Source organism: Aspergillus brasiliensis (assembly GCF_001889945.1).
Source record: "Aspergillus brasiliensis CBS 101740 unplaced genomic scaffold ASPBRscaffold_36, whole genome shotgun sequence".
Taxonomy (NCBI): domain Eukaryota; kingdom Fungi; phylum Ascomycota; class Eurotiomycetes; order Eurotiales; family Aspergillaceae; genus Aspergillus; species Aspergillus brasiliensis.
The window spans coordinates 32,209-43,690 of NW_027137477.1; the positions used below are offsets into that span (position 1 = coordinate 32,209).

The 11,482-nt window shown below is 48.7% G+C and overlaps 6 protein-coding genes across 6 annotated transcripts; 3 read left to right on the forward strand and 3 right to left on the reverse strand.

Annotated features, from left to right (window-relative positions):
• The first annotated feature begins 731 nt into the window (after window positions 1–731).
• ASPBRDRAFT_49612 (alkene reductase) lies at window positions 732–2,016 on the forward strand. Its single transcript, XM_067626383.1, has one exon. It carries the CDS (start codon window positions 855–857, stop codon window positions 1,947–1,949), a length of 1,095 nt encoding a protein of 364 aa, XP_067472904.1. The 5' UTR covers window positions 732–854; the 3' UTR covers window positions 1,950–2,016.
• A 2-nt stretch (window positions 2,017–2,018) lies between these two features.
• On the reverse strand, window positions 2,019–2,699 carry ASPBRDRAFT_490121 (uncharacterized protein). The gene is made up of 2 exons (XM_067626220.1): window positions 2,555–2,699; window positions 2,019–2,488 (listed from the first exon to the last, which is right to left on the reverse strand). Coding segments are annotated over exons 1-2 (402 nt in total). The 5' UTR covers window positions 2,556–2,699; the 3' UTR covers window positions 2,019–2,087.
• On the reverse strand, window positions 2,546–4,559 carry ASPBRDRAFT_139630 (uncharacterized protein; the record flags this gene model as incomplete). The annotated part of the gene is made up of 5 exons (XM_067619112.1): window positions 2,546–3,029; window positions 3,109–3,276; window positions 3,334–3,532; window positions 3,596–4,084; window positions 4,145–4,559. The coding sequence occupies 5 exons, from the start codon at window positions 4,557–4,559 to the stop codon at window positions 2,546–2,548; spliced, it is 1,755 nt and encodes a 584-aa protein (XP_067472906.1).
• Window positions 4,560–5,118: 559 nt separating this feature from the next.
• On the forward strand, window positions 5,119–6,116 carry ASPBRDRAFT_49614 (nuclear transport factor 2 family protein). Its single transcript, XM_067626384.1, has 3 exons — window positions 5,119–5,525; window positions 5,596–5,831; window positions 5,892–6,116. Exons 1-3 carry the CDS (start codon window positions 5,279–5,281, stop codon window positions 6,015–6,017), a joined length of 609 nt encoding a protein of 202 aa, XP_067472907.1. The 5' UTR covers window positions 5,119–5,278; the 3' UTR covers window positions 6,018–6,116.
• A 153-nt stretch (window positions 6,117–6,269) lies between these two features.
• On the reverse strand, window positions 6,270–8,296 carry ASPBRDRAFT_49615 (CocE/NonD family hydrolase). Its single transcript, XM_067626385.1, has one exon. The coding sequence runs from the start codon at window positions 8,119–8,121 to the stop codon at window positions 6,433–6,435; it is 1,689 nt and encodes a 562-aa protein (XP_067472908.1). The 5' UTR covers window positions 8,122–8,296; the 3' UTR covers window positions 6,270–6,432.
• A 469-nt stretch (window positions 8,297–8,765) lies between these two features.
• On the forward strand, window positions 8,766–10,153 carry ASPBRDRAFT_139635 (questin oxidase family protein; the record flags this gene model as incomplete). The annotated part of the gene is made up of 2 exons (XM_067619113.1): window positions 8,766–9,222; window positions 9,285–10,153. 2 exons carry the CDS (start codon window positions 8,766–8,768, stop codon window positions 10,151–10,153), a joined length of 1,326 nt encoding a protein of 441 aa, XP_067472909.1.
• Between the last annotated feature and the right edge of the window lie 1,329 nt (window positions 10,154–11,482).

Below are 11,482 nucleotides of genomic sequence, written 5' to 3' on the forward strand. Positions count from 1 at the left end.
ACATAAGTACCTAAATACAATTTTAAAACATTTAATTTCATTGAGAAACTTTACTTAATACCTATTTTAAAACTTCAGTATTTAAACTGGACCGTTAAGAATAACCAGTCTACCTTGTCTATACTTGGAGTAACCTCGATGTGCGTTAGTACGTCAACTGTTTTGATTAAGACTATCATACACTCTACTTCCAATATCCCGCTTCAGACACGGCCGGGGGGTACCGGCCATACCAGAGGTTTCCCGAGACTGTGGTGGTTGATTAAGAAACGGACGCGAAAAAAATGTTGGTCAGCGGGAATAATGCACCTCCAGCAATGCTGAGCTTGAGCGGAAACAACGAGGTAGGCGTCATATACTCTATATCAAACTTTTCAAGACTCCAATTAGGTAAGACATTTATTCTGAAATGGTACATTTTGTACGGCATTAAAGTTGGCCGACCCGGCAGAGTGGCTGACTAGCCTGGGGCCTTCATTATTCTTGGTTGATTATTCTCATCTTTCGGAATGGAAAACGGAAGGCATCTTGGTGTCTGGGGATAGGATTGGATCAGCCAATCGGAATGCCGGTTCATACTACTCCGCCGGGATCTGTCTCTCTCTGGTGATGAGTTAACTAGTTAACTAATCAATATGGGGCTGACTAACTTAACTAACTAGTTACTTATCCGCCGATCGTAGAAGGGGCCGGAACGAAGCTAACGCGTCCTTGCAGGCCAGCAGCCCATGTGGCAATGGAATCGGATTCCCACCCGAAACAAAATCAAGGGCTGCTCCCAGGAAGGGGGTATAAATATCAGTGTGGCTCAGTCACCTTCTCCACCACGTGCAATAGCATTATAACCATTCGACATGTCGCCGTTATTCTCTTCCCTTAAAGTCGGGCGCATGACGCTCCAGCAGCGTATCGCAATGGCCCCAATGACTCGCCTGCGCGCTGATACCAAACACATCCCGCTTCCCACCGTCAAAGAATACTACCAGCAGCGCGCCGCCGTTCCCGGTACTCTTTTGATCACGGAAGCTACCGTCATCAGCCCTCAGCACGGTGGCTACCCCAATGTGCCCGGAATATACACAGACGAACACATCGCTGCCTGGAGGGAAGTCACTAAGGCAGTACATGACAAGGGTTCCTACATCTATCTTCAACTGTGGGCCCTTGGTCGTGCGGCGAACCCAACCTTCCTCGAGCAGCAAGGCCTCAGCCTCGTCTCCAGCAGTGATGTGCCAATGAAAAGCACCTTTAACGACGAAATGCACCATCCCAAGCCACTCACCGAGGAGGGGATACAAGATGCCATTTCTGACTTTGCCGCCGCGGCTAAGAATGCAATGAAGGCCGGCTTTGATGGCGTCGAGATCCACGGTGCAAACGGATATCTTGTCGACCAATTCATCCAAGATGTCTCGAACAAGCGCAATGATTCCTGGGGCGGAGACATTGAGAGGCGCTCCCGGTTCGCAGTTGAAGTGACCAAAGCAGTTGCAGAAGCTATCGGACAAGACCGAACAGCAATTCGACTGAGCCCCTGGAGCCGCTATCAAGATATGCGCATGGATGACCCTGTCCCGCAATTCACGGATGTTGTTCATAAATTGGCACAGTTGAGATTGGCTTACCTGCATCTGTGCGAGTCTGATTCGAAGCCCGACGGTCATTTACGTTGGCTCCTTGACGCGTACCAGAATGCAGGACCAGTCGTCGTTGCTGGAAATTACAATGGCGAGACAGCTGCTGAGGCGCTGCAGGAGCACTACAAAGGCCACGATGTTGCCATTGCCTTCGGCCGGCCATTCATTGGGAACCCAGACCTTGTTTTCCGTGTTAAGAATGGGATCTCTTTTGCGCCGTTTGATTCCAAGACAATGTATGCGCAGACTGCGGAGGGGTACACGGACTACGAGTACAGCAGAGAGTTCGAGGTTGTGGCTGCATCGGCATAGATATCATTGTGTATTGTAAAATACCTGCGTATATAATATGCGTGACGACTTTACATCGTGAACCCTTGAGGAAGTTGTCTCAGGATCATGTAACAACGTAGAGGAGTGCAATTCTTTTCTGTCTCTTTATCTGACTGATTACATGGCTCCTTCAAGCGGCAGTCCTAGTCCAGTGCCGCCGTTGAATTCTAAGTTATAAAGGTCAACGCCGAATCCGTCGTCAATGGGGAGCGAGTTCCAGTCAGAGACCGATAATGGGAAAGCAGCAAGACCTGGCCGCACAAGTTCCGAAAAGAAGTCTTCGAAGTCCCCTGTTGAGTCCCTTGTGCACAAATCAAAGGACTCAACGATTGAGACCAATTTGTATAACAATTTCCTGCATCGGATAACAATCCAGGTGCCAGACCCTAGGGGGTTGAGCGTCTCGTAGGCAAGTTTCAGACTGGCTAGTATTTCGCTGTTGGTACATGTCGGTCGCACCGAGAGTCTGCGCATCGGTAGCAGAAACACGGCGAATAAGACAAGGGCTGAGTTCAGCACTGATGAATGAAACTATTAGTCTTTTGAAGCATGCCTTGAAATAACATGTCATGGGGTCAGATAACTGCTTTTATACCATAATAGACGGAATACCACCAGATGGGAAGCAAAATATGATGGTCTAGGATGCTAGAAATCACGGAGATCGTATCTCGTGCGGAGTTGATACACATGTCAATGCTACCGTTTATGACGGTATGGAGAAAGTCGGTAATGCCAGGCCCTGACATAGTCGATCCACTGCATTCTAGGAGCCATTCCAGTACTTTTCGATGCAGCAGAGTGGTCAGGCTGTGGTAACGAAGACTCATTACGACTCGAAATCGCAGCGATTCGGAACTGGAATGCAAATCTATGTCAATGATGTTGGTGCCCTTTAATATCTCCAGGCCTGCAGGAAGGCCGCATTTCCATTCAGCTAATTGTTGGTCAATCCCGAGGACATCTTGGAGTTGCTGGGAGAGGCGCGGGCTGGGACTTCGGTCCAGGTTCCCTCCGTACAACTTCTCTATGACTTGGCCTAGAATGGTATTGAGTTTCCTGAAGATAGCATGAATAAATTAGTGCACCGATAAAATGATGCGAAGCCAATGCGGGGAAATAAGAGGGAGAGGCTCACGATGTTTCGAGAAAGAGCCTCGCTCCAGAGATCGTAGAAGCAGGTCTCTTTGCAGTTTTCCGCTCGGCATTGATGGCGAGTGACTCCAGTGGCACATCAAGGGGCAATTCGCAGTCCATGTAGCTATTTGGGATAATCGGCGGGCGGCCAAAGGTCATACTACACATTCTTGTGGAGGGGTTAGGAGACCGTCAATGATGATATTGGTGTTGGTATAGGCCTGACTTGTCTATCATATAACACATCCACCAGGTGCGCTTGCGCACTTCTGCTTCCAACGGACTCATCCCAAGGCCTTCGACCGTGGGCTGTCTCCAAAGTCCAATCTGAAGAGCCCCATATATGGCGGAGCTGGCGATGCTCCATGTCTGGGCCGAGCGCTGGGTCCCTTGAACGTACTGTGCCACTAACAATGTAGCCTGCACTGAGGAATGTTTGTTAGTGTACTGTGGTAGTATGCTCAGCGTACAACCTGGCATATGCGTACCTGATTCCAGTGTCACATCTGTAGGCTGCATTGAACGTAAAATGTAGAGAGCTCTGTAGAAGAACACGTTGCCGCGTGACAGTTTGTCCACAATGCTCGACGATTTTGAGGGAGAATGAATGGAGGCAAAGGCCATGATCATGTTTAATATGCACAGGCGCGCCCGGTTGACCCTATTTGGATCTGCCGGCCTTGGAACGTTGTTAAACTCAATAATTGCACCTAAATGTAAGTACGGAAACAGTCTACCTGTGTGGGCAAAGAACGTTTCGACAAGCCTCATTACGTCTTGACTTGGAGGGAGGAAGAAGGGATTTCTTAAGCCATTACCGCCAAGCCCTTCAACTTGATCCCCTAGCATCTCTTCAGCTGGAGGAGACGGTGGCTTCGATATGACTGGTGCTGGCCTGGCGTGGGATCCCACTGCGGAGTGAATCTCCCTCGTCGCGTGGATTATTTTACTGAAGAAAGCCGAGCTCGACGTGGGTCCTGTAAGAGAGCCGATGGGTCAGATTAATCACCTACATCAAGGCACTACTAGAGCCATACCAAAGTACCCGGAAACTGATTCGCCAGCAAATGTAATAGCACACATTCCATCGACACTGTCAGTGTAAAGACGCATTTCCGACGTCGGCGCCTCCAGCATCTGCATCTCCGCGATACTAACGGAATCTGTCCATGGAGTCTCAGGCACTTGCCGTTGGTTTGATTTGGACAGAAGCTCTCGGACGAGGGTTTCCATGACCTCAAGTCGCCCTTCCAGGGGTGAGGAGTAGTTGGTATTTGCTGCACTAGCTCGGCGCTTGGCTGGGTCTTGATAGTGGCATTCAAATCCCATTCCCATGCAAACGTCACACATCGGCCGAGCTCCATTGCAGCGAGACTTGCGTTGTCTACATGAGTCACAGGCGTGGGTAGTCCTCTTTCTCTTGGTCGGCGGCGTGTCCCCTTCGAAGCTCATCGGTCTATTACTTGTGTCTAGATTTCGGGCAACAGGCTTCTTGGTGAACGCCGTTCGGACCCACGCATCCAGAACGAGAGCTCTCAGGGAAAGAATGACAGAAGAGAGAATCCTTCAATGGAGAAGACGCTGAGAAGAGAGAATCACTCGAGGTTAATGGATAGGGCTCAAGGGGAAGGGAAAAAGGGGTGGGGAGGGGGCGGGTTGTTCTCACGCTCAAAGAAAACACAAGGGATTGACCGGCCTCTCCTCAAGGTCGGCTCAAAGACCAACAACGCCTGATGTAGCATCCCGACCATGGGGGGTGCCGACTGGGTAGTCGACCATGGTTGGTAACAAGTAACTTGCTTCGGCATTAGCGGTTGTAACGAAGTTGTTTCGGTGGGTTTTGATTCGATCAAGAGGAGAGTCAGACTTCAGACGGCCCCGCTCCCGAAAACGGACGGAACGGAGTAAGCTACTCCGTTGCTTCCGCCACTTCCCCGGCCACAGGACTTTGGTTAACCCCGCATGAACGTCGATCAGGGTGGGATCCGCAGTGGCCATTGATGGAAGGTTTGCGGGGGCCAAGGAAAGAGTAAGCCCTACGTGGAGAGCAACCACATTGATAAACGGATCCTCGGCATGGTGACTGATGTATTTCGCAACCCTCCTTCCACCACTGACTGATGCTAGATCCCACTTTTGTCTACTATCTTTGATACTCTGATTGCGCCACAATGTCTGCCTACCTTGAGAAATCATTGCTGATTTTCGGTGACTCCCGCAAGCAGGCTCAGAAGGCCTTGCAAAAGACCCAAGAAACGCTCTGGCCTTCTCACACACATCATCGCACCAAGGTTTGGATAGATAACTTCTTCCAGCTTCTGGACGGCTACAGCCCAGAAGCAGCCCAGAAATGGGCCGACCTATATACTCCCGACGGCCAGTTTGAGGCTTTTGGAAAGACCTTCAAGGGATCAGAGGGTGAGTACTATCCCCTTCCTCCCTCCTTGTTCCATTCAACCCGCTAAATGACGTTGTGTTCCCAATACAGCGATCAAAACACACATTCTTCGATTTTGGGCCATGTTCCCTGGCCTCGTGCACATCCCAAGATCCATATATATCAGTCGCGGTACCCATGATGAGTCCGCAATGGATATCGTCGCGGCCACGACCTACGCCATACGGTTCCCCACTGGCCAGGTTGTTACCGGGGAATCGGTCGCTTTGCTGAATGTCGTGCAACAGGGTGATCGGCTTGCCATTCGGTCTAATAGGCTGTTCCTGGTGAGGAAAATCATGTACAGTCGTTAGCCTCTGACGTACTCTGCTGACTGAGGTAATCAGGACCCCAACCCCTTGACGCAGGCATTAGAGGCACAGTCTTCGGAAGAGACGCAGAAGGAGGTCAATTATGCCCATCATGAGAATGTGATGGAGGAGTCATCTCCACAAGTCGAGAGTCTTCGCTAGATAGCACTAGTTCTTGTTCAGGTTAACCAGTTTATTCCGTCTTGTCAAGTTTCATACCTCTCATTCTGTTTGTACACATGTATGTCGCTCGTGCACGATAGCAAATTGGTAAGTATAATCTATTTCTTTGCTTCCGTTGCTACGTCAGAAGTCCACAAGGTAGCTTTTCGTATCCGTACCGGATAATGTATGTAAGCTACGTAGAAGATTTGCCAACCACGCTTTGCTAACATGCGGCTTTATTTCGAGGGCAGAATAATCATTCACTTGGATTATTTGAGGGAGTACTATCTACACGACTGCATCCGCCATTAGACACAAAGTTTCATTGTCATTGAAGCTAACAATGTTATATGCATGGAAATTTCAATCAAATATCAAAAGACTCGATCGAAATTTGTGCACAAGTCTATTCTTATTCGATAGTGGGGACAACCAAGTAAGACTCGTACACTGATCCGGAATAGATGGTGTGCTTCCCCTTGTTGACACTGTCCTCGTGGAATTGGACAACATCCGGTGTAGTATGCCGGAATGAATCGTTTCCTTGGACCTTGACTCTCAGACGCTCACCAGGATGGAAGAGAGTCGAGGTGGGCAGGATTTCTACATCGATGGGCACGATCTCATTAGGGCGGAGAAGAAGACGGCGGTCGTGTTTGTGGAAGGGCCGGTCGATGGTGGACTTGGCCAGGTCAAGATCACGATGGCTGACACGCAGCCATCCAAGTCCCAAAGGACCGTCATCGATCATGGAAAAGGCAACGTAAGGGGTGACCTTATTATCCCTGTCAATCTTGTCCAGCTGGACGAAAATGTCCATGTCTTCACCAAGATCAGTGGAAACCCACAAGCGCAGGCGCATGCTACCCGTGAATTCAGTCTTCTGATCAAAGTCGAGGAAGAAATGTGCGTGACTGTCCTGTACCTCCGAGTCATAGGATATGGATGTCACGTCCCGTGGAGAGGTCTCAACGAGCTTCCCTGCACCTGCGTCAATGTATTTCTTGACGAACTTGGTACGGCTGAGAGGCCATTCGATTTCATCCCGAAACTCGCCAACCCACGCACGATCACGAATCTCAATGCGGACCTTGGGGTAGGTGTCGATTTCGCTAGCCTCGCCTTTCAAGAACTTCTGGAAGAACGCCTCCTGCCGCCGAACACTCTCAGGCTCGAAGAAGTATCGCCACTTTTTACGGCCGTGGACTTCCAGCCACTTGTCCTTGGAACTTATACCGATGTAGCCGTTGAGGGTACCGCGGGTGTGCATGCCGTGATCACCCCAGTCGGCGACAACATATGCGGGGGTTGTGATCTTGCTGAGATCCTGCACACACTTTGATCGATGATACTCATCAAGCAGTGGGTGTGCCTTATTGTTGGCGATCAGATCCTCGACCATGTTGACACCGGCACGGCAGGACCATTGAGTGAAATGTAGAAATTTGGTTTCCGGAATTCCACCGTGGTGAGTGTAATCACGATAAAAGTCGGTAAACCCTTCCCACGGGACGAAGGCTGCCAGATGGGGTGGGTTCTGCGCAGCAATGCCCCATTGCACAATAGACAGGTAGGAAACGCCAATCATTCCAACCTTGCCATTTGACCAGGGAAGGGTACCAGCCCATTCGATACAGTCGTGACCGTCGCGGCTCTCCTGTTGACTAAAAATTTCCAAATCACCCTCAGAGCCCCAGGAGCCTCGACTATCCCCGTTGATGACAGCGTAACCCTTCTGGGTCCACGGGATGGGATCAATACTCTCCCAAACAGTGTACTTGGACACCCACCCCTTAGGGACATCGGCACCAGGAAAAATGTCGAATGTTTTGGGGCCATGCTTGCCATATGGGCTAAAGGTGAAGATAATAGGAAGCTTTCCGGTTGCACCCTCGGGACGGAAGATATCGACATAGACTTTCACTCCATCGCGCATGGTGACGGGAACATCCCAGGTGATTTCCATACCATCCGCAACCTCCTTCTTGTTAGGAATGAGCGGCGGTCGCTTTCCTTCCTTGGGATCGATACCCTTTTTCCAATAGAAAGGCTTGACCCCGCAAGGGTTCTTTCCGGCAATTTCCTGTGTCGTACCCTCCATGATTACTGTCTTGCCGTGCGTAGAAGGTTGAACGAGGTTAACAAAGTAGTAATAATCTTAGGGATATCTTTGAACTGCGAAAGTATCTGAGATGCAACAGTGGATACCTCCCATAGAATTCGCAAGGTGTTGTGTCCCCTTTAATACTCGGGTATCGTACAAGATCAACTCTGCCTCCCCGTAACTGAATATTAGACATTCGGCCTCGACGGAATATCGGATAGCCTCCCCGAAGTATATCCCTCAATTTTCTGACAAATCACACTTAGAAGGGTCTTCATGGTTATCTCCGAGGGCTATTTCGACCAGGAAGGTGTGCTTAGCTCCGTTGGTTCCGGACAGAGCCGGCGGTCCCTTGTCCCCGGGGATATTTCGGTTCAGAGCCCCGGACTTTCGATGTTTTGACGGAGTTGAACCCAAAATAGCTTCCCCGGACTGAGTGTCTGTGCGGGGCCGAGCGAATCATCTACAGTATTTAAAAAAGCCTCGTTTGTCAGACATTGCTCCATCATCCTCCATCATCCTTCGAACATACCATCTAGGACCTAGCCGCATCAAGACTTCTCTTCTGTCCTGCCCTCTCTTTTCCCATGCCGTTCTTTAGACATCTCACTTTCGACAAAAGGCAGATAAAGAACACCAAGATGGCTACTTCCTCAGTGGTGTCAATTTCGCCAGATGACACTGGTGTCTTTTCTGTCTTTCAAGTTCCAGCCTCCTCGCGCACCACCCTTAACCAAATCCTGCAAGAGAACCATGAAAGATACCATCCGTTTTTCAATGACAAAGGCTTTCACAATCACATAACGCATTATATGCTTGCTGCATATGCGCTTGGGGCTGAGGCAGAGCAGCTTTCAAGGGCCTGGGTTCAAGAAAAGGCGTTTCAGCGCCCTCAATACCCGCTTAACGAAGCGAATGTCGCCCAGCTAAAAGACAACCAATTCTTTCTTCAATGCCTTGGCAACGAAGAATATTACCGAGATTTCCTAGTTTTTTTTCAACAGGAGATAAGCGAGAAGGGAATGGGAGCTGTAATCAATCAATATATATTTGATCGAACGGAGGTTTCTGAAGCTCTCTTCACCCGACTTTTTGCAAGTATGTGGAAATCCCTTCCCTGAACGTGGAAAAGGATCAAGGCAGTTGACAATGCATTGCAGGTTTCCTTCACCCACTTATTCACCTTGGTTACGGAGTGGAGTTCAATCAACCAGCCATCGTTGCAGAAGGCCTGGCTCAAACCGCTGTCCACCAGAACGAGGTGGCTGTGGTCATGAAGGGCTGTGAAGACATAGCCAACAGCCGGTCAGACCTCGCCAGTCGCGCAATGATCGAGTTACTCCAAAAGGTTCGGGATACCGATGCTATTTGCAACGCTCCCTGTTGGGGAGATGGTAGCTGGATTGAGGATAACCCATTGACGTCTGCTCCGAAGGAACTCTTGGAGACGGCAGCTCAGTGGCGTGTCAAGCCAGAAGAGCTGTTTGAAAAGACCGCGGAAATGATCAATGTCAACGCATATTTCTGTGGGGCAGCACAGAATCCCCCCAAGGAGTACAAGATTGATTTCTTCTTTATTCACAATCTTAACTGCTCGATCTTCTTTCCCAGCTTCCTGAACCAGAGATGGTTATCCCTGGAGAACAAGGCCCGCTTGTTAGAATGGAAAGGAAGATTTGATATTGTTGCCTATGCTGCACGTGGATCACCACGCTTGGACTTGAATGAGATCATCAACTACCGGCCTAAGAGACCTGGTACAGGCTGGATGGATCTCTTCCAACGTGTCCATGATTTTGACGATGATTCGCATGTCACTAAATTTCTACGCGCATTGGCTCATGGGAGTCGGCTCTGCCAGGGATTACACATCAACAACAGTGATCACTTCCCGATGAGAGATGACATGTGGCTGCAAGTTGCCCACATGGCCATGGATACTACTGAAAAAGAACCCGTTGCAAAGAATCGTTGGGTTAGGGGTGCAGGATTTCCTTCCCAGTGGGCCCACTTTCATTCCCGTATCTAAAATACTGATATCGATATCGCCTTAATATCCGGACTGATATCGGCTTACTGAGCTAAGAAAGGTGAGCTTATGCTTGTTCGGATGGCATAAGTGATTGATTTGTCATGTCTCCAAGTGTTATGTTTTTGCATTCTGGACAGCTACTTCTTGAAAACCATGGTAATTGATTTCCTTAGCATATTCGGAAACATAAGCAGTATCCACTTGCCAAGATCCCGGTTTTGCTTTGGCAGTTATAGTGCTCATATCGATCTCCGCGTGTAACATTCATTGACAATGTATATAAGCGACCATAAGAATATCATAAGAGTCTTATTTCCTAGTTCTTTCTCCATAGAAGCTACCATGTCTTGAATAGATAAGTAAAATATCTTCTATCAATAATTTCCAACTGTGCTGCTCAAATGGGAGGGCGGTAAGCATGGCTTATAGCGGCCGAACTTACGCTAAACATTTGGCAAAAGAGACAGCCATACGAACAAAACACAGTTGACGAGTCGAACCTAGGCGAGATCCAGGTCTGAATTTAGCTGGGACTACCATCAATGACCGGCTCCTGTAGGTCAGCAAATACTGACAATTCCATTGCCGCATCTGATAGCCTTTTCATGTTAACCCACGCTTTCACTCTCAGGCCCGGGGCACACTACACAGCGGGGAACAAACTTTCTCGTCACGAGCGGGAGCCAAATCATGATCAAAAATGGGATGGCAAATGTGAGAACAAGCCATTACTATTCTAATTCCGAAGGAACTCCTGGTGGGAGAGGCCGGGTCCGTTTGCCCCTTTATCCTGGGGAATCACAACTCTCGTCAAAACATAGGAGCAATCCGATAACCATTAGCAGGATAGATTAAAGCGTTTCATTGCTGCAGAAACCTCGATACCATGTCTTCTTTGTAAGAGGCCTTTCGGTAATGTGCTTACCACGAAATCGGCTAATTGATAATAGGCTTTATGACTTACCCGAGAAGCTTAACGTAACTCCCGCCCGCGCCGGCCACCTAGTACACCGCCCAACGCGTTTCTATACGAATTTGCCCTGATCAAGCAAGAATGAAGCTATTCAAATGATAATTTTATTAGTAAAGTCTGCATATTATTACTTATTACGGAGTCTCGAATACTGATTTCTCTTATGACTAATTGTATGGCACTTGCTGCAGTGGGGAGGTATGTATACAGGTAATTAGAATTCTACTTCCTTTATTTAGATCTTCTTTAGTTGTTGTATTTTATTTCTTGCTTTCTAGATTAAGATATCTTTTTAAAGACTAGCTGCTGTTTTAATTACTTCTTCTTCTAGAATTATTTTTTATATGTAGTGT

Bases quoted from the DNA above. Each gene is read 5' to 3' on its own strand.
- ASPBRDRAFT_49612 (XM_067626383.1), top strand. From the start codon at position 855: ATGTCGCCGTTATTCTCTTCCCTTAAAGTCGGGCGCATGACGCTCCAG.
- ASPBRDRAFT_49614 (XM_067626384.1), top strand. From the start codon at position 5,279: ATGTCTGCCTACCTTGAGAAATCATTGCTGATTTTCGGTGACTCCCGC. The intron at 5,526-5,595 runs GTGAGTACTATC...TTCCCAATACAG, and splicing joins GACCTTCAAGGGATCAGAGG to CGATCAAAACACACATTCTT. The intron at 5,832-5,891 runs GTGAGGAAAATC...TGAGGTAATCAG, and splicing joins GGTCTAATAGGCTGTTCCTG to GACCCCAACCCCTTGACGCA.
- ASPBRDRAFT_49615 (XM_067626385.1), bottom strand. From the start codon at position 8,121: ATGGAGGGTACGACACAGGAAATTGCCGGAAAGAACCCTTGCGGGGTC.